This window comes from Amblyomma mixtum, chromosome 2, assembly GCF_055824585.1.
Source record: "Amblyomma mixtum isolate Tamu chromosome 2, ASM5582458v1, whole genome shotgun sequence".
Taxonomy (NCBI): domain Eukaryota; kingdom Metazoa; phylum Arthropoda; class Arachnida; order Ixodida; family Ixodidae; genus Amblyomma; species Amblyomma mixtum.
In genome coordinates, this window is record NC_143013.1 from 80,663,947 (window position 1) to 80,689,449 (window position 25,503).

The 25,503-nt window shown below is 47.1% G+C and overlaps 1 protein-coding gene and 1 non-coding gene across 5 annotated transcripts in view; one reads left to right on the forward strand and one right to left on the reverse strand.

Moving 5' to 3' along the window:
• LOC149359864 (metabotropic glutamate receptor 5-like) overlaps positions 1-25,503 on the forward strand; it is a 469,646-nt gene that overhangs the window by 273,602 nt on the left and 170,541 nt on the right. For all 4 annotated transcript variants that reach the window (XM_089571977.1, XM_089571976.1, XM_089571974.1 and 1 more), the window contains 3 exons: positions 15,333-15,576; positions 16,476-16,674; positions 23,284-23,592. In XM_089571977.1, coding sequence (XP_089428103.1) covers positions 15,512-15,576; positions 16,476-16,674; positions 23,284-23,592 — 573 coding nt within the window. In that variant the 5' untranslated portion in view covers positions 15,333-15,511. The remainder of the gene's footprint in view (positions 1-15,332; positions 15,577-16,475; positions 16,675-23,283; positions 23,593-25,503) is intronic.
• Positions 14,789-14,862, reverse strand: TRNAT-AGU (transfer RNA threonine (anticodon AGU)). Its single transcript has one exon. It is a non-coding gene; the product is annotated as a tRNA-Thr (tRNA).

Below are 25,503 nucleotides of genomic sequence, written 5' to 3' on the forward strand. Positions count from 1 at the left end.
TGGTTTTGATTTCTGATCTTGTATCCCGACGTCACTGCCCTACTTTGGAGATTTAACAACTCAACAGCGCTCCCTTGCGGCTCCTTTTGTCGTTGCATGCCGTTGTGATTAAGCCGCAGCCATGAGCGGTTCCGTGCTTCCGAATGACGTCTTCGCCCTCCGAAGTCGGCCTGTTGCTTTATAGTGGGAACGCACCCTTGCGAACAGGACACCGACGTGTTCTTTATCGCGTGCTCACCCCGCCGCCCGCCGGTATAATCTCGGCCTTGGAGCTCAAGCAGAGGGTTAGCACGCCTGTTGTGCAAGTAATGAGCGGCGCCTCCCTGTGATGATTTCTCGCGTTGCCGTAGCGCCCTCTCTGCACCCAGCGGACTTGGAACCGGGTGTGGCATGGGCTGCACGTGCTCCCGTTCCCACGAAGACTGAAGCAGGTTGCGTGCGTGGTGGGTGGATGCTCACTAGATGCCTGGTCGGGTGCTCCTCCGACGCAGACTAGCTGTTTTTATTCGTCCGCGCCGTCTTTCTTCGCTGGAGGTTTCGCAACTGTTGACTCGCGTTAACAGCTGCCGGGCCAAGGTTGTGACTAAATACTCGTGCGCGAAGCGGGGCTCTTCATTTGAATTTTGTTCACTTCCTTCATGGCGGGTGTCTTCTTTAGGAATGAAGGTTGTTTGACGGAGGACATCAATCTTCAGATAGAGAAATTGCGGGAGCCCTTTTTAACGCGGATTCGTGAATTGCGATAATCATCGAAGGCTGTTAGTTTAACAAGAGGTTAAAACTCTTTTACTGCCGCAATGCAGGGATAAGACGAATCACTTGAAAAGGATGTGGAATTTGAGTGTGAATGCTTCGGTGACGAGGAGATGCGGTAAATTTTCAGAAAGCTTGACCTGTCATTTCGCATGGTAAACTCAGACGCTGTGAGAAATGAAATGGCACTTGAAAACTCGCCAGAAAAACCAATAAATGTGCGAAAAACACAAATAGCATAAAAACATCGTCATGCAGACTTCAGAAAGAAAATACGAATTGCTTTGCGCGCGCGTGTGAAAGAGAGATGGGGTTGAAGAATCAAGCCAGCTCTTTTTCTTTCGAATAGTCGAAGCGGGCTAACGCCCTCCTACTGAAACTATGGCCATTGAGATGCTGGCTCATATATCGTCATATATCGCCACCATGTGAGTTCTTGTCGTCTACCATCGCAAACTCTGCACACGGACTGTACTAGTGTCATCCACGAAACGCATTTTATAACTCTAAATGTCCCTGTGCTTAGTACCACATTTCTGTGAACAATCCGCACATGTTTGCATGCGAGCATACGTTCGTTTTGCTGCCACTTTTAACATCGCAGTACGCATGCTGCCTGTAAGTCGTTGAGTTTCTCAGGTATCTAACTGCTAGATCGCCGCTTGCGATTACCATGCCTTGTTCCTAAACCCCGTGTAAGCGGTACACCCTATCAAGCGCCAGGATCGGGCTACAGTCACAGTCTTTGTGCGGCTTCTTTCTCGTACGCAATAAGCGAAAATAGCTGTGCGCGCCGCGTCTTCGACGCTGGCCATCCACGAACCAAGTGTGTTTTCGTCTCATCCGAGCTCAGGTCGTTGGCTCGTCGGCGCAGGGGCTTAGCAGAGCGGTGCCCTGGGCCCGGGCTGTAGACCGAGACGCTGGCTGTCGGTGCAGCGGCATGCGCAGGGATCCGTGAGCAACAAAGCGGGTTTTTGCTCTTCCGCGCTCCGCGCGTCCAGCTCAGTGACCGGTCAGGTCCTTTTATAGGCGCAGAGCTCTGTCTTGTGTCCAACGGTGCGTCGCGACTAATGAACTTCGTTTGCTGACTCGCGTCGCGAGTTCTAATCAGGAAGTGGTTGCAGCTTGTTTTCTTAGGCTAGCTTTATGTGCTTTGTTATTTTACAGCATGAGATTTCGTAGTCGGACCGATACCGCGGTTCTATCTGCGAGAAAACAACTCTACCAACTTGTCCATCTCTGTTACTTGTTAGGCTACGTTTGCAGAATCATCTTGTAAAAGTTGGATGCTCTGTTCAGAGATCAAATTAATGCTGTAGGTGAAGCCGGCGTTTGTTTCAAACTGCCAAAGGGAATAGCATGTCGATGTTATACCCGGAACGGCATGCTTAGAATTTGAGTTTCAGTTGTCTATATACTTGCCACCTGGAATGCGGTATCTTATTTAAGAGCAGAACTTCAATAGGCCCTAGAAATAAACCAGAGAACTGTTGGCGGATTAGAACCAGATGCCCACGGCAAACTTCAAACGAGGCAGTACGAGGGGACATGGGCTGGGCCTCTTTTGAAGCGCGGGAAGGTCCGACTAAAGTATTCTGTGCGTAATGACTGAAAAACTTTAGACGGTAACAGGTGGGCAGCTAAGGTATTTAAATACTTTTAATGAAGGATCGTTGACTGACAGTTGCGGAAAAGTTGTAGAAACCTAACCAGTAAGCATGCAGGAAATTAGGACGGAGAAGTAGAGAGCTTGAAACGACAGGTAAAAAATGCAGAGGGTAAAGGTTGTATGCACTGAATAGAAAAAAAAAAAAAAACTCTGGACCTGTAGACAAAATGAAAAAGGCAAACAAGAAGGAATCGGTTTAAGTTAACTAAAAAGGAAGCGCCCTACTCTTTGAAGCGAGATCACAGTGCCTGGAAATTGAATCTACCGAAAGAAATTGAACAAAGAAGACGAAACAGGTAGACTGTGTGGTAAATGTGTAGAAACAGTTGAACATCTTATACTAGAAGGTGGAAGTGTCCATCCTGATGTCGACGCAGGCACAGTCACTCTCCTTGAGCCCCTATAGGCTTTTGAGATAACGAATATTATTTGAATGCATCTGGGTACAAGTTAGCTCAAAAACAGGACGTAAGGATACAAGTTCAGGACTAAATACTGATCAAACGTAAAAGTCACTAGAATTTATAGATAATGCCCCTAAGTTTGACGAATTGGTTATAGAAATATAAAGAAAAATAAATACCGAGCGTTGTAACACCTGCATCGCCCTGTTTCTAAGGAGAGGCTCCTAACATCCATCTGTCCATTCATCTATACATTTATCAATCCACGGGGAAGCTATGGGCAGTGTACTGTGTTGCACAGGACTGACCAGACACCGCTGACATAATGTTACTACAGTTAAATGTCGTTTATTCGACCCAGAATGATACCAAAATATTCTCCGAATTAAGGGTGACCTTAGATGATGACAAGGCCAAAGCGTTAATCTGAATGAAGCGAAAATTCCAATTACGTGTGTTGCAATCCACAAGATTTTCCCCTACGAACTGTAGAGGCTAATTTCGAGAGCCTCGCGAGTCAACATAGCGCACGCTTTGGTTACACTCAGATTGCGCGTTCTTTCATGCAGGCTCACTGGGGCTCATTTCATTCCGCGAGTGCATCCTGCAGCCATTACGTGCTCGCATTGCCCCTAGGCGAATCCTTTGCACGACGGAGAATCGTGATTGTCACGTGAGGCCCGTTCTCATCATCTCGGCAGAACTCGGCGCAGTGTTCAACTCGGGCCTTTTACGGCGAGAGACCAGCCTGCGCCCGCCGCCTCTGGCAATGACGGCGACGCGTGTACTACTTAGAATAAGGAATAAGGTTTTATTTTCCCGTAATGAATCACTGGATCGATTCCTGGGCTAAAAGCCAGATATGTGGCTTGACAAAGGAACCATATACGTGGCAGCAGACGGAACTGGTTGCGGCAAAACAAAAGAAAAAAGAAAGAAACAAATGAAAAGAAAATAGTGCAAAGATTTCTTAGTGAAAACAATACACAAAGTACGTATGTGCGTGCAAAAAACGCACGCAACACTTATTGTAAATAAAAAAAAATTGCCGACGATTACGTTGCTTCCTAATGCGAAATTTGAGCGCAGCTAATCTGCTCTTTGAGCTTTTGAATAGATGGAGGCTAAGAATACGACGGCGGCGACGGTAGGTTTCTGCTTCGGCGGCACGCGCCTTCGGATTCTGGCGGCGACGGCGCCGGGCCTCGGCTCTGGCTGCTCGTTTAGCAGCGGCGGCAGACGAAGGACTTCCACCGGTTGCCTCGCTCATGGCTCAGAAAGAACTGACAGAGAATAAACTATTTATATACATAGGCAGGCGGTTCGCAGTGGCGAACTGCGGCGGCTATGCGTTTCGGCTCGGGCGGTGCACATATCGACATCAGCCGCCACCGATCCGGCGCTCTGATTGCCACCGCACAGGGGTGGCATTGGAGGAGGAGCGAAGAAAGCAATTAAGTTATCGGGAGGTCGCATGAGATGGCGCCAGGAGCGCGCGCAACTAGAGCAGCGCGTTGCCCCGGCTGCGGAGCTGGTTACAACGGACAACGGCGACGGCGACCCCGCGTGACCCAAGAACGGGCACCAAAGAGCTGCGCTCTAAAAGTACAAAGCAAACATCCAATAGTCTTTAATGCGGTAATTTGACATGAAATTATGTAGACCATGTTATTGCTATTTTACGCCGCCATGGTGGCTCAGTGGTTATGGTGCTCGGCTGCCGACCCAGAAGACGTGGGTTCGATCCCAGCCGGGGTGGTTGAATTTCTTTGGAGGAGAAATTCTAGAGGCCCGTGTGCTGTGCGATGTCAGTGCACGTTAAAGAACCCCAGGTGGTCGAAATTTCCTGAGCCCTCCACTACGGCGTCTCTCATAGCCTTAGTCGCTTTGGGACGTTAAACCCCATAAACTAAACCAAACCTTATTGCTATTTTACAAAATAGTTTCGCAGTTGTTTCGAATTATAACCGACTGTGTTTTTATATTTATTCAAACTGGCTTGGACGTTGTGGGCTAAAGACTCTAGCTTGTAGTTTTTTGAGAAAGCGTGGTACTGCCCCCCTGTAGATGACGCCCGAAACATGGCTCATACCGCGGGCTCGATGAGCGGCTTTGGCATTCGGGAACAACCTCTGAAACGACGATCTCGCACCGGAACTCGCCAGCAAACCTGACTTTAACTTAACATTAACCCATTATTGCGCGACGTTGCATATATGGTACACAGCGCGAAAATATGAGCAGTTTTAATTTCTGCCCGCATATAGACTTAAATTGCTAGCGTACTTCAAGTAATGCTCTTCTCCAACATAATTATCAAAGCAAGGCCAGTGTGTAAACTGCCAGAATTCCATGAGGCCCACGAAAAGATAAATTTGTGCAAAAAATAGCCCTAATTGATGATAGAGCAGTTTTGAATTTTGCATTTCAATTCCTGCATGCGCCTGCATATTAGCACATGGTTTGGTGTACATTAAGCACGCAGATATTGTAAAAATTAGCTCAAATCAACTAAAAAGTAATCAATTTTTTCTTAATAAATCCCACTTTTTTGCGTTTGCGATCCAAGAGCCATGAATGCTTAATTGCGGGAAGTTCATATCTTTTATCTCATGTTTTCTATTGGTAGGAATTAATGGGTTAACTCGCTTGTAATTGAAGGTCAACGTTTGTTTGCGCGAATTAAAACCGGCCCTATACCAGCCTACCGCTCCGTCTTCCACTCTTTATGACTACTCACGCGACTTCCGCTTAACATTTGTAGGCACCTGATTTTCTTGTCGTAATATATAGTGAATCAACATTTACCGTATAGTGCGACAAATTGATCAATTTAATCAGTTGTGTACAGATGTCATAACACCTGCAGCTCTGTGCACCTTTTCATTTGCCCTCTTTACTAACATAATTGTTTCCGGCACGGGCAGAATATCTACTACGTAGTTAATTTTTAGTTTCTTACACCTTGGGAATGTTGTATTAAGAACTAAAAATTAATTATGTGGTAGAAATTCTGCCACCGCCGGAAACCTTTACGTCTGTAAAGAGGGCAAATGAAAAGTTGCGCAGAGTTGCAGGTGTTACGGAGTCTGTACACAACTGATTAAATCGATTAAATTTTCTTTCTCTATAGTAAATAGTCATTTACTATATAGTTTGACAAGGAAATCTAATTGTGCACCTTTTCATTTGCCCTCTCTACTGACAAATTGTTTCCAGCGCTGGCAGAATTTCTACTACAGGGTTAACTTTAGTTTCTCATTACACCTTGGGAACGTTCTATAAGACCACTTGAACAGCTCCTTCTTTTAGCTTCTTATAAACCTTGGGAATGTTGTATAAGACCGCGAGAAGCATTCCTTCCTTGCGTTAATTGTGGCGACTACTGTATCCAGTACATTGGGAGGAAAGTAAGATGAAGTTGCCCTAAATGGGCCCCGCTGGATAAGTGGCTGGACGTTCTTACCTATTATAGGTATTAAGCCCATTACAAAGAAAGCACCCGTTACTGCCATAGCCTACCACCCTTCCATTAAGGCTTCGATGAATGTCACCATTACTCCTCGGGGCAAACAACGACGGCATCTCAGCTCATCGCGGAGCTGTGCCTGGGTACACGCTCGACGAGAACGACGACGTCGAACGCAACGGCAAGTGCAAACAGCGTACATAGGCTGGACGCGACTTCCGTTCCACGTGTTGCCCTGTTCTGGGCAAACGCATTAAGGAAGTGGGGCTATCGCTTTCCGCTGGTAGGGAATAGCGGAACCAGTCTTGGTTGCTGTCATTTGACCCGGGCTCATCCACCCGAAGCACTTAGTCGGATAGTGGTGGGACGTGAGACGTGTACGCGACGGTTGTATCCATACTGGCAGTCTCAAACATCGTAGGGTCGGCTAACAACGACAATCTGGCGTTGCTTCTCTCGTGTGTACTGACCTCTCCATCCATCAGAAAGCTTAAGAAAGGCTAAAAAAGGCGTTGCTTTCATTTAACGTTTCTGCGGTAAGTGCACTAAGCATATGTGCTCGTAAATGTTCAGCGTTTGGTGTTTCTTTCGGTCAAGATAACGACCTGCGCTCATTACGTTGCTGCTGTGAGCCGTATCTTCACAGTACTGAGTAATTAAGAAAGAGAACGGAAGAGAATGAGGCTGACAGAAAAACAAGTGCTGCTTTCATCTGAAGCGGCCAATTGAACCTGCGGTGTGTCTGCTTGAGGTTCTTGTGACTCGAGTCTTAACGGATAAAGTTCGAAGCTAATGACGTATGGTGCCGCGAGCTATAATCGAAAATTCTCATGAACTACTGTTATGAGTAATGATATTAACTTCGAAGCAGGATTTTGTTTTTTCGAAGCAAAAATATAACCTCTGAAATTTGGCCTTTCACATAGATGCCCTCGAAGGTTGTTATAATTAAAAAAAAGCACTGTTTATAAGTTCACGCAGTACCCAGAGCAGTCATCCCAGTCTTCTATGAAGAATAAAATTCGTCACGGCCTTCATACAGCAATATCTTCGTGTTACTCGATGTGCAGTTTCGCTAGACTGCTTCGTGTCACGTGCGGTGGTAGACCCTCTTTAAACATCAGAACGTGTTAAGTTGCGTGTTACTTTGAATCGCAGTAATAAAAGATTAATGGCACACATTTCACCAATACTGTTATGCTGGGTCCCCCGGCTGCTGAGCATATATGTAGCATGAAGTCCAGACATTTCACTTTTTGCAAATCTCAGCTGCGCTGTTATTCTACACCTTAAACACTCAACGCAGAAGCGAAAACTCTTTATCTTTTAAATACTATTCCGCCTTCCTACCTTGCGCAAACAAGGCTGAAACGGGTTTCGCTACATGTTTTAAGCTCTACCCTCACAAGAATTTGGGACGTGCACTTTGAGCAATAAGTACAAACTTCACAGGACAGCGTTTTGCAAAACAATCTCGGGAAGTTCAGAGGGCTGTAAACTACCGCGTTATTCGCTCAAGCCGGCGCAAAATACATTATTCAGAGCGCAGCAGTTCGCGCGCGAAGTTCCAGCAGCGCGAAACTCCCGAGGGTCTGATTTGGCCGCCGGTGCCGAGAATTTATTAACGTCGTCAGGACTAGCTGGCTGCGTCGTCTGCGTCCCGTGGGACATGCAGGTTGGACGACGTCGCTAGTCACGCGAAATCTTTGCATCCATTCGTTTTAATAATAAGCCCTGTGAAGGAGAGATACTTCCGAAAATATTGCGGGCTCGTTCTCGGCATAATTTATCGTATACGGTTTGGCCGTAGTGTCGTTGGTTAGTCCGACTTTAGTTCACAGTTATTTTTTTATTTTGAGCAGAGCTTATGGAATCAGGGCATAAAGGCATCGTCCTTTTGTGAACTAAACAAGGGAGAGGAGTATATAAATGAAAGAGAGGTTTACAGATCGATCGATGTCTAGTAGAGGTAAGGCGGTCCTTACGTTCAAGAGGCATACGATGCAGAGGCATACGAATACGGAAACTGGACCAAAGGCCCAGTTTCCGTATTCTCATGACGACATCACCTCATTTGTCTTGATTATACATACATTCCGCGAAGAAAAGTCAAAGCGACCTTTGAGGACACGATAACAACAAAGCGACAATCTTTCAGCGGGCATTGCGCTATTATCGAAAATTCAGCACAGTGAGCTGCACTGATAAGAAGCGAGCTAATGGAACAAATATATTTTTGAAAAACTACAACTTGTGCCTTTATCTGAAAAAAATTGGCAGCTGCTTAGCTCGGCTATGCCAGGATATACGTAGCGGAAGCGAGCGCAGCGATAAGGCAAGTGATGTGACGTCATACCAAACGGCGGCGGCGGCTCCGCGGCGATGTGCGTGGTGTGACGTCATGCCAGATGGCACGACGAGCACGCGGCGTCCGCCAGCTGCGGCGGTTGCTAGGCAACGGCCCAAGGTCGGTCTCTGTGCCTCCTCGAAGCACCGCCACAGCGAAATCGTAAGTTAGCGGCCAATGTAGCTTTCGCTACAGTATCGTATCCCGAGAGGAATACGCATTGCATGCCTAGATCGCACGGTGTCAAAGGGCTAAAGAGCTACTGATTAAAATAGGGCCTTTTAACACAATATAGTGAGCGACATTGCTCTGCGCGAGATTTATGTATGCAAAGAATGATGAAATCTTCGCGGCGAAATACACGCTTGCAACAAAACGAAACGCCCGAAATCGTTAGCGATTCTTTCCGCGCACTGCGCCCAGAATAAAGAGAGAATCCTGGACTACTTCTTTTCTCCCTTTTTTCTCCTCTCTCTTGTTCCATCACCTTTGCAAGCACTCTACGCAAAGCATGCCCGCGAACGTCCATGTTTATAGGGCTTTCCGTATTTCCCACCTCCCAGTAATTTTTTTTCTACCCTCTTCCCATTGTACACGGCAGAAAATGAAATTCATTTCTTGGTAACCTCTTTCGTTTTCCTTTTTTGTCTCCGCCTGCACACAATCCAGACAATCTGCAGAGATGCTCGTTTTTGCTCTCCTGCGTGACATCATGTCCGCAGTGGAGATCTGCGACAAGTAAAGTTACAAATGGCTGATTGATTAGATCTTTATTACGCCAGTAATGAGGGCCGCCGTGGTGGCTAAGTGGTTATGGTGCTCAGCTGCTGACCCGAAAGACGCGGGTTCGATCCCGGCCGCAGCGGCCGAATTTCAATGGAGGCAAAATGCTAGGGGCCCGTGTACCGTGCGGTGTCAGTGCACGTTAAAGAACCCCAGGTGTTCGAAATTTCCGGAGCCCTTCACTACGGAGTCCCTCATAGCCTTAATCGCTTCCCGGCGATAATCCCCATAAAACCAGTAATGAAGGAAGGGAAAAGGTAGGAAAGACCTCATCAGTAGCGAACATTGGGAGATAAGTGTGGCTTAAAACGCTTGGGTTTTTCCGCGCGAGCCCTCCTAACAAAGCAGTTGTAGTTCCTACAGTCGGAGAGCTCGTAGTGCCTCCCAGTGGCAGGCGTTTGTGTCTCGCTATGCCGACATACGCACGCATGGACTGCATGCGGAGATAGGTTACCGAAGAAATGGATTAGAAGAGAGAGGGAGCCATGCCTGGTGAAGATAGCGCAGTGCTCTCTCCGGTTTCAATTAAGTGACGTCCAAGGTTCTCGTATCTCTTTTCCTTTCTCTGTGGTGCACCCTCCTGAGCAGCACAGTCTTTTCGCATACGCCCTACATTGCTCATGCGTTGAAGGCTCGCACGCATCGGCGCACATACGCAAGAGCTTCCAGCAGACAGATATGATGTCATCATCATCATCATCAGCCTGGCTACGCCCACTGCAGGGCAAAGGCCTCTCCCATGTCTCTCTAATTAACTCTGTCCTTCGCCAGTTGCAGCCACCGTATACCCGCAAATTTCTTAATCTCATCCTCGCATCTAACTTTCTACCGCCCCCTGTTACGCTTGCCTTCTCTTGGTATCCATCTTGCCTTCGCATTACATGCCCTGCCCAAGCCCCCTTCTTCCTCTTGATTTCAACTAGGATGTCATTAATCCGCGTTTGTTCTCTCACCCACTCCGCCCGCTTCCGATCTCTTAACGTTACACCTATCAATTTTCTTTCCATAGCTCGCTGCGTTGTCCTTAACTTATGCTGAACCCTCTTTGTTAGCCTGCACGTTTCTCCACCATAGTTGAGTACCGGTAAGATACAACTGTTGTATACTTTGCCCTTGAGGGATATTGGCAAACTGCCATTCATAATCTGAGAGAACCTGCCATATGCGCTGCATAATTTAGACTGGAGTTAAGATAGAAGGAAGCCTCTACCGCAGAAATCACTTTTTAATATCTTCACTTTAGAAACCTCGCATCAACAATCCAGGTGCGTTCCGCGGCGAATCTAGAAGGCTAGCGGCTGGTGCAGCCACGAAAAACACCTGCAGTTCCCCATTGAGGGATCTCCGCTCTTTCGCGCAGCTCTGAGCTGTTAAGTTATCTCTAGAAGTGGCATGACTATTAGGTGTGCTCCGAAATCTGGACCTCACAAAGTGTTAAATTTTAACTTTCTTGAAGGAGTCTTCGCTAGTTTGATCAAATAGCACTCCAAGAGCCAGACGATTATTTTAGTGCGAAAACACTACTTAACGGAGTCAAACCCAACCAAGAAACTTGTGTGAAGCCTCGGAGTAACTCGGGTAAGCTCGGCTTAGTTCGTAGGAGCGCCGAGCAAGCTGCAGCCAATGGCAGGGGGGCGTCGCGCCAGTTTCCACCGCGTGGAAAGAGGGTGTGAAGAGGAAGAGCGAGAAACCGAGACATGGTTGCGTGCACATGCAGATGCCAGAAATATGATTCGAAGAATGAACACTTGCCTCCGAAGCTCTACTTGGTTTTAAAGCCCTACCACTTTTTTAATGCATTAGGGCTATCTGTGCTTGAAGCGCGCAACTATACATATTATACACTGCTTATACAAAGCTTATCATCCTCTGCCCGCATTATATTAGTGCTTCTTCGGCTACACCACCGCCTTGGCCGCTTAGCATTAAGCAGCACCCTGTCCTTCAAATCCGAAGTAAATTACAGAAGATTACAGCGGTGCACATCAAGCAGTCGGCACCTCTTAGTCACTGCACATAAGCAAGCATTATGAAACGCAACACGCGGGCGTGGTCAATGCGGACCGGCAACTTGCCTGTGGCAGTTCTAAATGTTGAAAACACGATCCATTATTCTTGCGTGTTGTAAGCTTTAGAAATCGCGGGGGCTGAACACGGATGACGGTTCGTTCCACGCCTACCATCATCTTAAAATTAGAGGTCTTGCATTCGAAATTATTACCGTTTTTTTTAAATAAAGGCACATATAAGTTGAAAGCATAACGGGGCATGCTTTTAATTTTTGTAGGAGCCAATGACATGCAGCCAGCCCGCACAGGCATGCACTCGCGTGTTTACTTTTATATTGCTTGCGCTTGTAGCTTCACATCAGCTTGCGACAGAAACTCAGGGGATTGAGCAAGAACAACATCTAGTCGGAAGGAACCAGAACAATACGAAAAGCAATACAAGACGTTATGCAATCGCACATTTTATTGTCGCGGCAAAAGTGTACCTTCCGCAAAATTGTGTCACTCTTTCACGGTTGGCTATTTTGTTCTCCAATGACGCAAGCAAGCGCTCACAGGTTTACTTCGTAGGCATTCGATAAGAACGCGGGCAAATGGGGCGAAAAGCGGCTCGCGTCAACAAGAAACTGGGGGCATGGCTGCCTTGCTGCTGTCGCACAATGCACAAGCGTGGCATTTGTTGGAAGGGGCGGTGGATGCCGAAAGGGAGGGCGATGGATGCTTGTCGATTTTAGTCATTCCCCGTCACGATGAAAGTTTACGACCACTTGCGTCATCATTAAAAACAATCGGGCCGAACAGGAATCCTCAACCGCTTTGGAGGCATCGCAGTTAACAGCCGCCAGGCCCCCATTTTTTTCCTCTTCGAGAGAGAGAATGGAAAAGACAAAAGAAGAATAAACATCCAGGCCTGCTTTCCCTCTATCCCCCCCCCCCCTCATGCACACATCCATTCGGCCGAGATTGGGGAAACTCAATGGGAAGGGTGTGTATGTCCGTGTGCTGTGTATGCGCTGTTGTGTTACTGGTTTCCTTGCCCACCACCCGCCCATTATAGCTCACTGCGCGCTTTGTGTCGAAGACTGGGTTGGTCGTCGCATGATCGAGATCGATGATTTGCGGGGCAAGAAAGGGGAACCATCATAAATGCGGGATTGAAAGGGAAAAAAACATTTTGTGGGAATTGCTGAATGGAGCAGGGATGCATGAATGGCGTTCAAAGGCGCAGTAAGGCGGGAAGGCTGAGAGGGAGGACGAAAAGGAATAGAAACGGCTTCGTCGGCCGGCTTTCTCCGCTAACGACGAATTCGAAGATTGTGAACCCAGCTGCGTTTCTCTTTCTTTTCGTTGCCGCTTATTCGAGTGAACTGAAAGAAAGAAGGAAATAAAGGGAACTGAGAGGGCGAAAACTCATCGCCCCACTGGCTTTTCATTGTTCCTAAAATGTACGCGCCGTTTGCTTAACCTCGCAGACCATGCAATAGGACCAATGCGAAGCAAAACTTTATTAGCTTCTTGGTGGTTCAAGTTTTCTTGAACCCCCCGCGATTACTGCTATGCTTCCAGTTGCGAACAGGGACAAAAAAAAATCTTTGTTGATCGGCGTTTCCGTCGGTCTAGCGAGTGCTGGAGGTCGTTCAAGCAAATTCATATTGTGCACCAAAGCGCGTTTATTGGCCTACATTCGGCCTAAATGGCTTTTTCCTAAGTAAGACCTTGAAGTCTGTTTCCGCTTCAAGAAGGAACGTCAAATGAAAAACTATAAGAGCCCGATGCTACATTTGCCCTGTAGGACCGACTGTAAGCGGCAAAGTTAAACAGAAGCAATACCAAAGTGGTGTACTGAAGGGCTTCGGAACTTGGGCCACTTCTACGCGGTGGTAGCCATATACGTATCGTTTGCTAACAAACGCGAATTGGTGCGGAAAAGCGGAAAAGTCGTTCTGGCTGTTTCATTTCCTTAGACTCCAAAGGCCGCGGAATCAATGACTTGCAATGAAGGGTGTTTTGTAGCAAATAGTGCAGAATTTCCTTTTTGTTCACTTTTCCTCGTCTCTAGGAGCGTGGGACTTCACCAGTTTTTAGCTACCTCTTCACCAGCAAACATATCATTCAACAAGATATTGTTGTGGACTCCACTTGAGGCATTTATAAAGTTATGTAAATAATTGTTACATAAATGCATACGTCTCTCTTTGGGAACTGCAAAGAGATAATAATGGTTGTGCTTATAATAAAGTCACATTATATGTTGGGAGCTGATGCTTTGAGTTGTTCAAGTCATTGGCGTTCTCCGTTGTACTGAATGTGCATCGACCCGATTAATGCTTGCAACGCAAGAGTCGGACACGCAATGAACTCACATAATCTGGGCATTCCTTTCCGGTGGCGCCACCTACATCTTTCCACAGAAGTTAGCGACCCCTCTGAAAATCGACGTATTAAGTCGGGGGCGCAAAGCGTAATACATACAGCTACACAGCTACAAGAGCCAATACAATACAATACAATACAATACAATACAATACAATACAATACAATACAATACAATACAATACAATACAATACAATACAATACAATACAATACAATACAATACAATACAATACAATACAATACAATACAATACAATACAATACAATACAATACAATACAATACAATACAATACAATACAATACAATACAATACAATACAATACAATACAATACAATACAATACAATACAATACAATACAATACAATACAATACAATACAATACAATACAATACAATACAATAGAAAAGTTTTTCACCGCCAGCTGTGCTGTTCCCAGTTCACGAGAACTCTCCGTATTCTCTGCTCGTGCTTGCTCCCGCGAGTGGTGAAGTGCCGCAGGGATGATGATTACTACGAAAGAAAGAAGCAAAGAAGGAAAAAGGGAGACAGAGAGTGGAATTAGAGAGACTTAGTGTCATAATAAAATGACTACAGGGTCCAAGACTATGCATAAGCCCGCGCACGCGCAGGCCGGCGCATGCTTCTGTGAGTGGGTTAAACTTTGTCATACACGCGTGCACGCAAAGACCGTGCACAAAAGACCGTGCACAGCTGCTTCAGAGACGCACGCTCAAAACTCGCAAGAAAAATAAAGTAGAGCTGTCCATGCGCACCGACCTCGGCTCACTTTCCCTTATAATTGACCAAGAGAACGCCCTATCAGCAGTCCGGCAACAGCTTCACGCATTGGTCAAATGTTTGGGGGAATCCCCCAAGGTGGAGTAGATTTGTAATAAGGGAGTAATTACTCATTGACGTCCACCAAAGCGCAGCCATACGGCTACATTTCTCAGAAACTTCGCAGTTAAAGGAAAATTCTTCCTGGTCCGGGGTTCAAACCCGGGACCACCGCTTCACTGGAGCAGTCGCTCTACCAATTGAGCTAACCGGGACGGCAAGCTTATGGTAGGGCGAGAGCGAATTGATCAATAACTCGAAGTGGGAACAGTATTGGTCAAATGTTTAGGGGAATCCCCCAATCCCCCACGCATTGTCCACTCGACTGCTTAGTGAAGCCGTTGACAAAGTCTGTGAGGTTAAAGCGAAGTTCAGTGCCAGGTACTTCATCATCAGCCTGACTACACCCACTGCAGGGCAAAGGCCTCTCCCATGTCTTTCCCATTAACCTTGTCTTTTGCCATTTGCTGTCCTCGCAAACTTCTTAATCTCATCCGCCCACCTAACTTTCTGACGTCCCCTGCTACGTTTGCCTTCTCTTGGAATCCACTCCGTTACCCAGGTACTTGTATCACATCTATTAGCGGATGATTTGCCTACGTACAGTGTCTCCGCTCTGACGTTGTGAATACAGCTCCTGTGTTTACGTACAACGGGTCCCTCGTTCTTCTTTCCCGTGGCGCAGGCGGTGTTCGCGGCCCGGACCCCCGGTTGTGCTCGATGCCCGCGGGCGGCGGCGCGGCGTGGATCGCCGGCTCGAGCCGGCGCGGCCCGGTGCGCGAGCGCCGACGCCGGCGACTGCGGGCGCCCTGACCCAGGCCGGCCGGAGGAGGAACGCCCAGGACGGCAGCCGAACAACAACCCATGCGGCCCGGCCCGCCCACTAGCCGCGCTCCGGCAGCTCTGCCCGGGCGGACGCCGCCGGCCAGGTATGTACACGCCTGCGCTGCTAGTCCCCGAAGGAACAAAATGTAGGCTTAGTCTCTAAACAGGCTATGAGGAACTGAAGCAGCCGACCAGATATGCACCCGTATATTTCGGATGCTAGTCCCAAAAGGGACTATATAGCTGCGCTTACATTGTTTTGTTTTGTTTATTGTGCTTAAGACAGTACAGAAGTAGTGCCAAGGGGCAGAGACAAAAGGCGATAGCATTGAACGCCTAACTGGGCCAATGTCCCCTACAAAACTTGCAGTACACACATAGGAATGTCTGCAAATAAAGCAAAGTTGCACATGAACAGAGGCAATCTGTCGGTTACAGAGGAAATTAAAAAGAGCAGGATTGAAGCCAGCACTATAAGTAGTCAAATTATACAATTGTGTAAACTAAGCACAAAATAAATTGACAGAATGAGTTGAATAATAAAATACATGAATGCGACATTAGCGCATCGCATTTCCTAGCGTATCTCTCGGAGCCGATGCGCTAGTGTTTACGCGTACCACATCACGTCTGGCGGGACAGTGACCCTTCGCCAGTTCCACGCGGCGGAGGGGTCCAGTCATCCTCATCTTGAGCGAAGTCTGCTTTGTTATCTTGCTTAGGGCCGGGAGGTATAGTATAGCCACGACAGGGAGGAGGAGCGACACCTTCGAACCTATTTCCATTCACCGCTAAAGTCGACTTGACATGCATTGATGCGACGCGCTTTCCTAGCGCGTTATCACCGTTTACATGAACGCGACAGCAGCGCATCGCATTCATGTAAACGCGGCTCATGAAGGCATATTTCCCAAATGGGCTGCGAGGGAATAAACCAGGTCTTTTTAACCCTTTGTGAGGTTGGTTACGGTGTGAGCATATTCCTCCTCCTCCCTCCCCGCAGGAGGCTGCTGCTGCAGGTGTGTCTGCTGCTGCTCCAGATGGCTGCCGAGCGGCACCGGGGCGGCACCGTGGTGGCCGCCGTGCCGCTCAGCGCGCAGCGACACATCGGCAGCATCCCGGGGGACTTCATCATCGGCGCCCTTTTCCCCGTGCACCAGTCACCGGACGCCAAGAACGCGCAGACGCGCACCTGCGGAGAGGTACGCACTTCCCCCTCCACCATCGCCCCTCCTGTTTCTGGTGTGTTGTGCGACAAGAAGATGGTGAAGAGAGATGGGGTAAAACTTTATTTCAGCACGTCAATGGGTCGCCAAGGTCAGCTGGTGGGAGGCGAGTCAAGTCAGCCACGTACCGTAGCAGATGGATTGGGATAGTCGATATCCGAGTGCCCACGGAGCAGGAGAAAAGGAAATGTTTTAGATGAGCCCGACCTTGGGGTTAACAAGAGCGCGACTGAAGGCCTGGTGTAATGTTCTGGGCGGTAGAATTTAAGTAAAGGCATTTATTTTGTGGTTTTAAATCAACTATTTGACTAAATAATAAACTACTTTTTTGTCTTTTGCCTTTAATATGTCTTGGTTGGTTTATGGGGTTTAACGTTCCAAAGCGACTCAGGCTATGGAGACGCCGTAGTGAAGGGCTCCGGAAATTTTGACCACCTGGGGTTCTTTAACCTGCACTGACATCGCACAGCACGCGAGCCTCTAGAATTTCTCCTCCAAAGAAATTCTAGCCGCCGCGGTCGGGATCGAACCCGCGACTTTTGGGTCAGTAGTATGTCTTGTGTTTCTTGTGTTGCCTTTGAACCGACATGGATCCCAACGCAACTTTCCGTCTTGTTGCGCGCGTTCTGGTTAAGACGGGAATAGAATCTCAAAATATGTACCAGTGTCGTTACTCCTACACGTGAGCGTAAGGCCTCTGTTCTTACATAATCAGCCGTCTGAATTGTTTCGTTGGCTTGAGATTTGAAATTCTCTGCGTTTAAAAGTATTTACATCCTGCGGAAACTTGAAAGGCTCGGAACCTGAAAAGCCTTTTGTACGTGCAATCGGTCTGTAGTTAACTAGTAGCCGTTCTGGTTTTGTCTAATTCATTATCGCATTTGACGAGCACATGGATGCCGGTTTTCCAGACATGCTTTGCATGCATGACTCTCTTTCAATTCATCCCAAGTCGCAGTTGTGTACTCTGCATGCTGTATTTTTATGTGCAGACGGGTGTGACAAGAGAAGAAATCCAGTAAAAGTTCTGAATGCGTCGTCATTATTTCGCGAAAAATTTGCGTCTTGCGTATTTTCATGTATTCTTTGTCTAGGCGCGGTAACCAAAGAGAGCGTGCAGGAGGCGGAAGTTATGAAGAAAAGAAAGACGGGGTAATAAAATAACGATCTTTTTTTTTTTTTCATCCTTTGTCGCTCTTGGTGTGACACGCAAAACAAAAGCGGTGACTGCACGTGTGACGCAGTGTCGCCAGCACATTTTTTTAATCAGCGGCAAAATCGGTGGAATTCGCTTGACCACTGTTAATTGTGTAGGATTTCATAGTGCTAGCAGCATAACCCTTGGCAAAGCACAGGCGCCAAAAGCAAAATAAAAGAAAAACATTCCTAATCGTTCATTTTAGTTCCGTCATCTAACCACAGCATTTTCTGGCGTGCGTCACATATTTTTATCAACGTTAATAATTGGTGGGCATACATGTCACATATAAAGAAAGTGACATTATAAGCTTTCTAAAGTTTACTGAGAAAAAGAAACGATGAACAATAATAGATTTCTTGCCCGTTTTAGTAGTGTTTTAATAAAATAGGCGCTGAATCTGCCGTGGAAGCGCATTCTTTGTGGGGCCTTTCTGCCATAAAAACAAAAACTTTTAAACTATTTTTGACGCCTAACAGGTGCACAGCGTTTCACAAAAGCGTCCTACTAAACTAAATCTACTACGGTACAGCTTGTGCTCGAACTCAATCAATGCTCTCTTTTGTGCGTAGTCTGGCGAAAAGCTCAGGGTTGCGAATAATATATCATTTCTTCCTTGTCTAGAATATAAAACACCAGTCTTTATTCACTCCACGCACAGAATTAGCAGAAAGTAAATAAAGAAAAAAGATACGGCAAGAAAAAGAACCCTCCGCCCATAGTTCCCAGAGTACGGTTTTTGTCGGGGCGCTAAGCCTAGTAGCGAGCTAGTGAAACTGACGCATGATTAATGCCTCAATGAGCTTACAGGCTGCGCACAGTGAACTGCAAAAGACGCCAGCAGGTGACGACCGAGAGCTTTGCACTTCATCAAAATCCTCTCTCCTGCTTTACAGTGCTGGCTCTAAAACCAGGCAGCTCAGCAGGTGCGAGCAATTTGCTCTGGAGATGATGTAGTTTCGCATTTAACTCAGTAGCGCTTGTAGTTTAATCAAACTTTTTCAGATCGTCAAACTGGAAAAGAGGGTAGCTCAATAATCGCTTAATGTAGCGACTCACTTAGCGGAAAAGTTTTCTGGGGAGCTTCGCGTTTGCACTGTTGTATGTGCGGCTCAGAATGAATAATATAAAGCTGCGACGACAAGTGCGCTTTAGACTGCTGAAATGTAGTTTCTTCGCAAAAGATCTTTTTATTGTGCTGTCGACTGCACCTGCCTTTTCGCAATGCCTGTCACTGGATTAAAAGTTCAGACGAGCGCTTAGATAGATAGTGACATACCTTGCAGTCATGCAACGTAAGATTATTTGGCTCAATTCTTTTTCTGCTACCTGTAGCTTGGCGTCTTGGTGTTATATCTTTCCTCTCTCCTGCAACTCAAGTGCACGTCATTAGTTTCCCTGCGTATGTTGAAGTAACAGCGGGTCCCATCCAGCGGATAGGGTTAAAAAAATGCAGACCTTACGCCACAGTTAACGAATACTATATAACAAACAAATGATTTAAACTGCTGAGAACACGCATATTGTTGGGTCATCTCTCATTTTATTTTCAATTGTGTCACATATTCTTTCGCCATAATTATTGAGCCATTCTTAATCTTTCAGCTTCTCTCGGTGATCCTTGAATGATGGGAGCTCATTGCATGGTTACCGCTTTAACCAACAACACAACATATTTCATCTTTAATAGTGTGTTGTTTTAAATCTGTTTCATACATGATCACTTTATGTTCTGCATTATCTCCTTTGTGAACTCTTACAGAGTGTTAGATTTTATAGACTTTTTTTAAATGTCATCGAGAATAACATCTAATTTCATGATTTTCATTATTAGTTATATTATTAGGCTAAAAGCAAGCCGCCGCGGTCGCTCAGGGGTTATGGCACTCAGCTACTGACCTGAAAGACGAGGGTTGGATCCCAGCAGTGGCGGTCTCATTTCGATGGTTTGGTTTGGCTTGGTTTATGGGGTTTAACGTCCCAAAGCGACTAAGGCTATGAGAGACGCCGTAGTGGAGAGCTCCGGAAATTTTGACCACCTCGGTTTGTCTTACGTGCACTGACATCGTACAGTACACGGGCCTCTAGAATTTCTCCTCCAAAGGAATTCAACCGTCGCGGCCGGGATCGAACCCGCGTCGATGGAGGCGAGATGCTAGACACGTGTGTGGTGTGCGATGTAAGTGCACGGTTAAGAACCCCAAGAAGTCGAAATTATCCGGAGCCTTTCGCTACGACGTCCATCATAGCTTGAGTCGCTTCGGCGCGTTAAACCTCATAAAATCAAAACCTATTAGTGTTAAAGCTCTATCCGACGGGTAAAGCCGAGCAAGATCTTGCGATGTTTATGGATTTATGCCAAGTGGTTTGCGATGTATGCCGGTTTGTGCGAAGTGAAATATGTAAATAAAAAGATCAAATGAATATCCGCGACTGGGATGTGAACCCGCGGTGGTACGGACAGATCAGTTTCGCTGTCCAATGCGCAAGCGCACTACGCTATCGCCGCTGCCGAACTCGCCTCGTCCTAGACTGCAACGCCCTCTCTCGTTGCGCATTGCATATCGTCTGCTTCATCAACTAATACTCTTGTGAAATTTATATTCGCACTTTAAATTATGTGGCGGTAGAGACAGAGATGTCCACTGCATGCGTTGGAGTGGGCAACGTTGTCGCAGAAACAAGGCACTAGAGCAATACGCGTTGGCAACACTGCTGTAGAAACGCGGCGCTGGAGCATAGACCACCGGTGTATGCTGGGTAAATTGCCATTGAAGATGAAAAAGTTTAAGATGATCATAACTGACTCAGTTACTTGGTTGTGGTGTCCGCTTGCAAACACCTGTGCTTTCGCGCAATATTTCGTGCTTAGCAATGCTAAACCACCAACCATTTTTTAAACAGGAAATGCGTAGGAAGTCTGCACTATATAAAAGTCATGTAGAATGTAGATTAGGAAGCTTAGAGGAGCAAAATGTGTAGGGAGACAAAAAAAAATTCAGGGGCCACTATGGCTCTCTAAAGTGCTGCAAGGCGAAAGCGTTTCCTGGCGCACTGTTTGTTTTTATTTACTTTTTTTATTTTTCGTATTTTGTTTATTTTGCTCCTTTTCTTATTTTTATTGTTTTTATTTTTATTTTCATATCTTAATTTTACTTTGTCTTTATTTTTGTTTATTTTCTCATTTTTATTTTTTATTTTTCCTTTCCTTGACTTTATTCCTTTTATTTTATTTATGAAACCCATGCATTCACTAGATGCGCCTTTATTCATGCTCGAACCTTGAGCCTTCGTGACGGAGTGGTAGCGCCTCGCATTCAAATGCCATGGGCCTGGTTTGATTCCCACCCTCGGCGCAGTTTCTTTTTAAGCAGTGACGCCGAAAGGCGTACAAATCTGCCGACGCGTCTGTCGACACTGCTGCCGACGCGTCTGCTACCGACAGTATGAGGAATTTTGCCTTAATAAAAAAGGCTGCGTGAAGTCATAGACAACCTAGCCTGAAAGGACAGACCATGACCAAATTGTGCCGGTGGCCCCGTGCAACCACCAAAACATGAACCAACAACGAGAAAAACTCCTGCACGATGTGCTACCTGCGTCTCCTATCGACTTGAAAAACCCTTCTCTGGTCACGCTTGACAATTAACGCCGCGAAGCTAATTAATAGAAACCAAACGTGATAAAAAAAAATTGCCACAGTAGGAGACCCTCAAAAACGAATAGCACGAGTACGAAGCCACGCCCCTAGGTTCATCCTAACACTTTTTATGGAGATACAGGCGCACCTGTTTACACTCTCATTACTGATTCATATCCTCTCAGCTGCACGGCGCCATCGGTAGCTTTTGGCGGTTGCTCCGTCATTTAACGTTAGCCTGTCCATCTAAGAAAGTCACAGAATGGTATTGTGTGGCTCAGATGCGTGTTTTTTGTTGTTGTTGTTTTTTTACGTGATAGCGTTAAGGATCTCGTGTCGCAGAAAATCCGGCGTCGGCGTTGTCTTTCACCATGAGCGATAAATCCACGAAAAATCCCCAGAGAAGCAACTATACTCCATTTCATGCATAGCAGTCAACGCAGCGAAGGCTGCGGCGCCTGTTCGCGCTCCTCGTCCGCATCGTAATGTAGTGCGTCGAAAGTGAAAAGAGTAATGAACTTAAAATTAAAGTAAATGTTGGTCGCTATTGTAGTATAATAATAAAAATGTTTTATTTTGCAAAAAGATTGCTTTTTCTTTCATGTTCTACAGAACAGAGTGCCTTAGTTTTCTGGTTTTTTTCCGGCTCTTCCTGTATCAGGTTTTCGCAGCTAGGCCGTCCGATGATGTCGTCTGCTTTCGTCTTTCGTTTTATGAGTCTGCGAAAATGGCACCGCTATCTCCTACTCGCTTGTTTTCTTCGCCCACTGCGGCTTCAAAAACATCTCCTGCTCGCCTATTCTCCAAGCTGAAGTCTCTGAAAATTTCGACAGACTGCAAGCAGGTGATTGTCAGCGTTTACTCTAGCGTAAGGAAGCGCTTCCCAGAGAAGACTGTGCGTGAAGTTCTCGAAACTGTAGGCGAGATGACCGGGGTAAGCCCTCGGACAGTTGCGACGTTCAAGAAAGAAGGTCTCTCTACTGGAATAAGATCAGCGCAAAAACGACCTAGCAAGGTGACAATATCTAGCTTTCGCAGTGTTAAATATGACAGCTTTGCACTCAACGCCATCCGACTCAAGTCACATTGACTTTTCCCTTCGAAACAAGTAAACAGCGCTCCGTTTTTCAAAGTAGGTATTAGAGTTTCACAGTTCCGAGTTTCTACCTAATAAAACTTTTAAGAAAATAATAAATAAATAAATAAATAGTCAAGCCGGGAGTCGAACCTTGTCCCCTTATAAAATGAACAGACAGGCGCGCGCTTCGTACCACTCAGCCACGACGCGAGGCGGACGGATACAATTCGCTTGTTTTTTTTTTGCAGCGGACTACTTTCGTACCTTTGGCAGCGTTGACAGCTACGTATGAAACGGAGTATAGGAGGCAGATCTGGGCCACCTATATCACGTGATATCGCGGCGTCATCATAACGTACCCATCGGATTGGGAGCGAACTGCCCACCGTGAAAAGTGGCAGTTAAATTAATGATTGACCTCTCGGGAAGAGCAACCTGGGTTACACAAGCCCCACCGGCGGCAGCATCTGCCATCGCAGGGCAGTGGCGCATCGCTTAACCGCTGCACCACAGCGCCGGGAGGGGTATGAAGACTTCCATGTGCCCATGAATGTGAAATTAAGAATGAGCTTCTGTATATATGGGATTGAACCCTTTACACTCTCGCTTCATACCCTTAAGGTGGAGCTGAAGTGTGCCCTCTTTTTTTTTTTTGTGGTGGTGATGCAGGTCCGCGAGCACTACGGCATCCAGCGCGTGGAGGCCTCACTGCAGACCATCGACGACATCAACCGCAGCGACACGCTGCTGCCCAACGTGACGCTGGGCATCGAGATCCGCGACTCGTGCTGGTATTCGCCGACGGCACTCGAGCAGAGCATCGAGTTCATCCGGGACGCCATCAGCGCCCAGGAGACCAGCGGCGGAGGCGGCGCCAACGTCACCGAGCTGCCCGCCGTCTGCCCCAGGGGGCCCGCGCGCCGCGTCAAGAACCTGGTGGGCGTCATCGGTCCCGGCTCGTCGGCCGTCACCATACAGGTAGGGCGAGTCCCTTAGCCATGCCCTCGACAAGTGGACACCTTTCATTAATGTTTAACCCGCCGCGGTGGCTCAGTGGTTACGGCGCTCCGCTGCTGACCCGAAAGACGCGGGTTCGATCCCGGCCGCGGCTTTTGAACTTCGATGGAAGTGAAATTCTAGACGCCCGTGTACTGTGCGATGTCAGTTCACGTTAAGGAACCCCAGGTGGTCGAAATTTCCGGAGCCCTTCACTACGGCGTCCCTCATAGCCTGAGTTGCTTTGGGACGTTAAAGCCCAATAGACCAAACCAAACCAAACCTTTAATGTTTACCCTGATGCGCCTCACACTCTAACAGAAAGGAGTGTAATGGGAGTAAGCTGTCGTGCGCATAGCATTTTCAGCGATGTAGCGCCTCAGAATACAGCTAGAGCGTGCTACTAGTAGGCTGGTTAACTAATATTGAGTCGTTGAATTATTAACTATTACTGTCAGTCTTCTTATTTAGTTAGAGCAGTGAAGCCCACCGTAACTAATATCCACATCAGTTTTTAGAATTCCGAAAACGCATTTACACTTTAAGAACTATAGGAGCGCGGGCAACGCCTTTCGATAGAGCCGCCGCGGTGGCTCAGTGGTGACGGCGCTCGGCTGCTGACCCGAAAGACGCGGGTTCGATCCCGGCCGCGGCTTTCGAACTTCGATGGAGGTGAAATTCTAGACGCCCGTGTACTGTGCGATGTCAGTGCACGTTAAAGAACCCCAGGTGGTCGAAATTTCCGGAGCCCTTCACTACGGCGTCCCTCATAGCCTGAGTTGCTTTGGGACGTTAAAGCCCAATAGACCAAACCAAACCAAACCAAACCTTTAATGTTTACCCTGATGCGCCTCACACTCTAACAGAAAGGAGTGTAATGGGAGTAAGCTGTCGTGCGCATAGCATTTTCAGCGATGTAGCGCCTCAGAATACAGCTAGAACGTGCTACTAGTAGGCTGGTTAACTAATATTGAGTCGTTGAATTATTAACTATTACTGTCAGTCTTCTTATTTAGTGAGAGCAGTGAAGCCCACCGTAAGTAATATCAACATCAGTTTTTAGAATTCCGAAAACGCATTTACACTTTAAGAACTTATAGGAGTGCGGGCAACGCCTTTCGATAGAGCCGCCGCGGTGGCTCAGTGGTGACGGCGCTCGGCTGCTGACCCGAAAGACGCGGGTTCGATCCCGGCCGCGGTGGTGGAATTTCTTTGGAGGAGAAATCCTAGAGGCCCGTGTACTGGGCGATGTCAGTGCACGTTAATAGAACCCGAGGTGGTCAAAATTTCTGGAGCCCTCCACTACGGCGTCTCTCATAGCCTCAGTCGCTTTGGGACGTTAAACCCCATAAACCAACCAAACCAACCAGCCTTTCGATAGAGTATACGCTTGTCCAATATTCCAATCCTTTTTCCAGAATCACCGCACCCCTTCAAAGAGTACGCCCACTGCAGGAGTGGATATGCTCCTTTATTACGAACCTACCGAAAAAAAGAAAACAACTGCTTTGGAGCGAGGAATCGAACCGGGGAACTCTGAGTTGTGAGCCGGGAGTGCTATCTCTTTCCCCTAAGAGGTTGCGCCCAAAATAAATAGAATTTCACCCCAAAGAAGCCGGCCATAAGGCCAGAGGCAGTGTGTACCCATTGTAACTCCGGTGGTTAACTGGCGGCACTGGAGATCGAACCCCGCACGTTCCACATGCGAACCCCTAGTCCAAAGCTGCGGTACGCTTGAAAATGACTATGAACTCAAACAGCGCTATGGACAGGGAGAGACAGAATAGCACGCACTAGGCGCTGGCTTTCATCGATGTATTGATTAAATACACATGAAAACAGGGAAAAGAATCTACCCAGCAGATGAAACAGTGCGCAAAGAAAAAGCAAGAG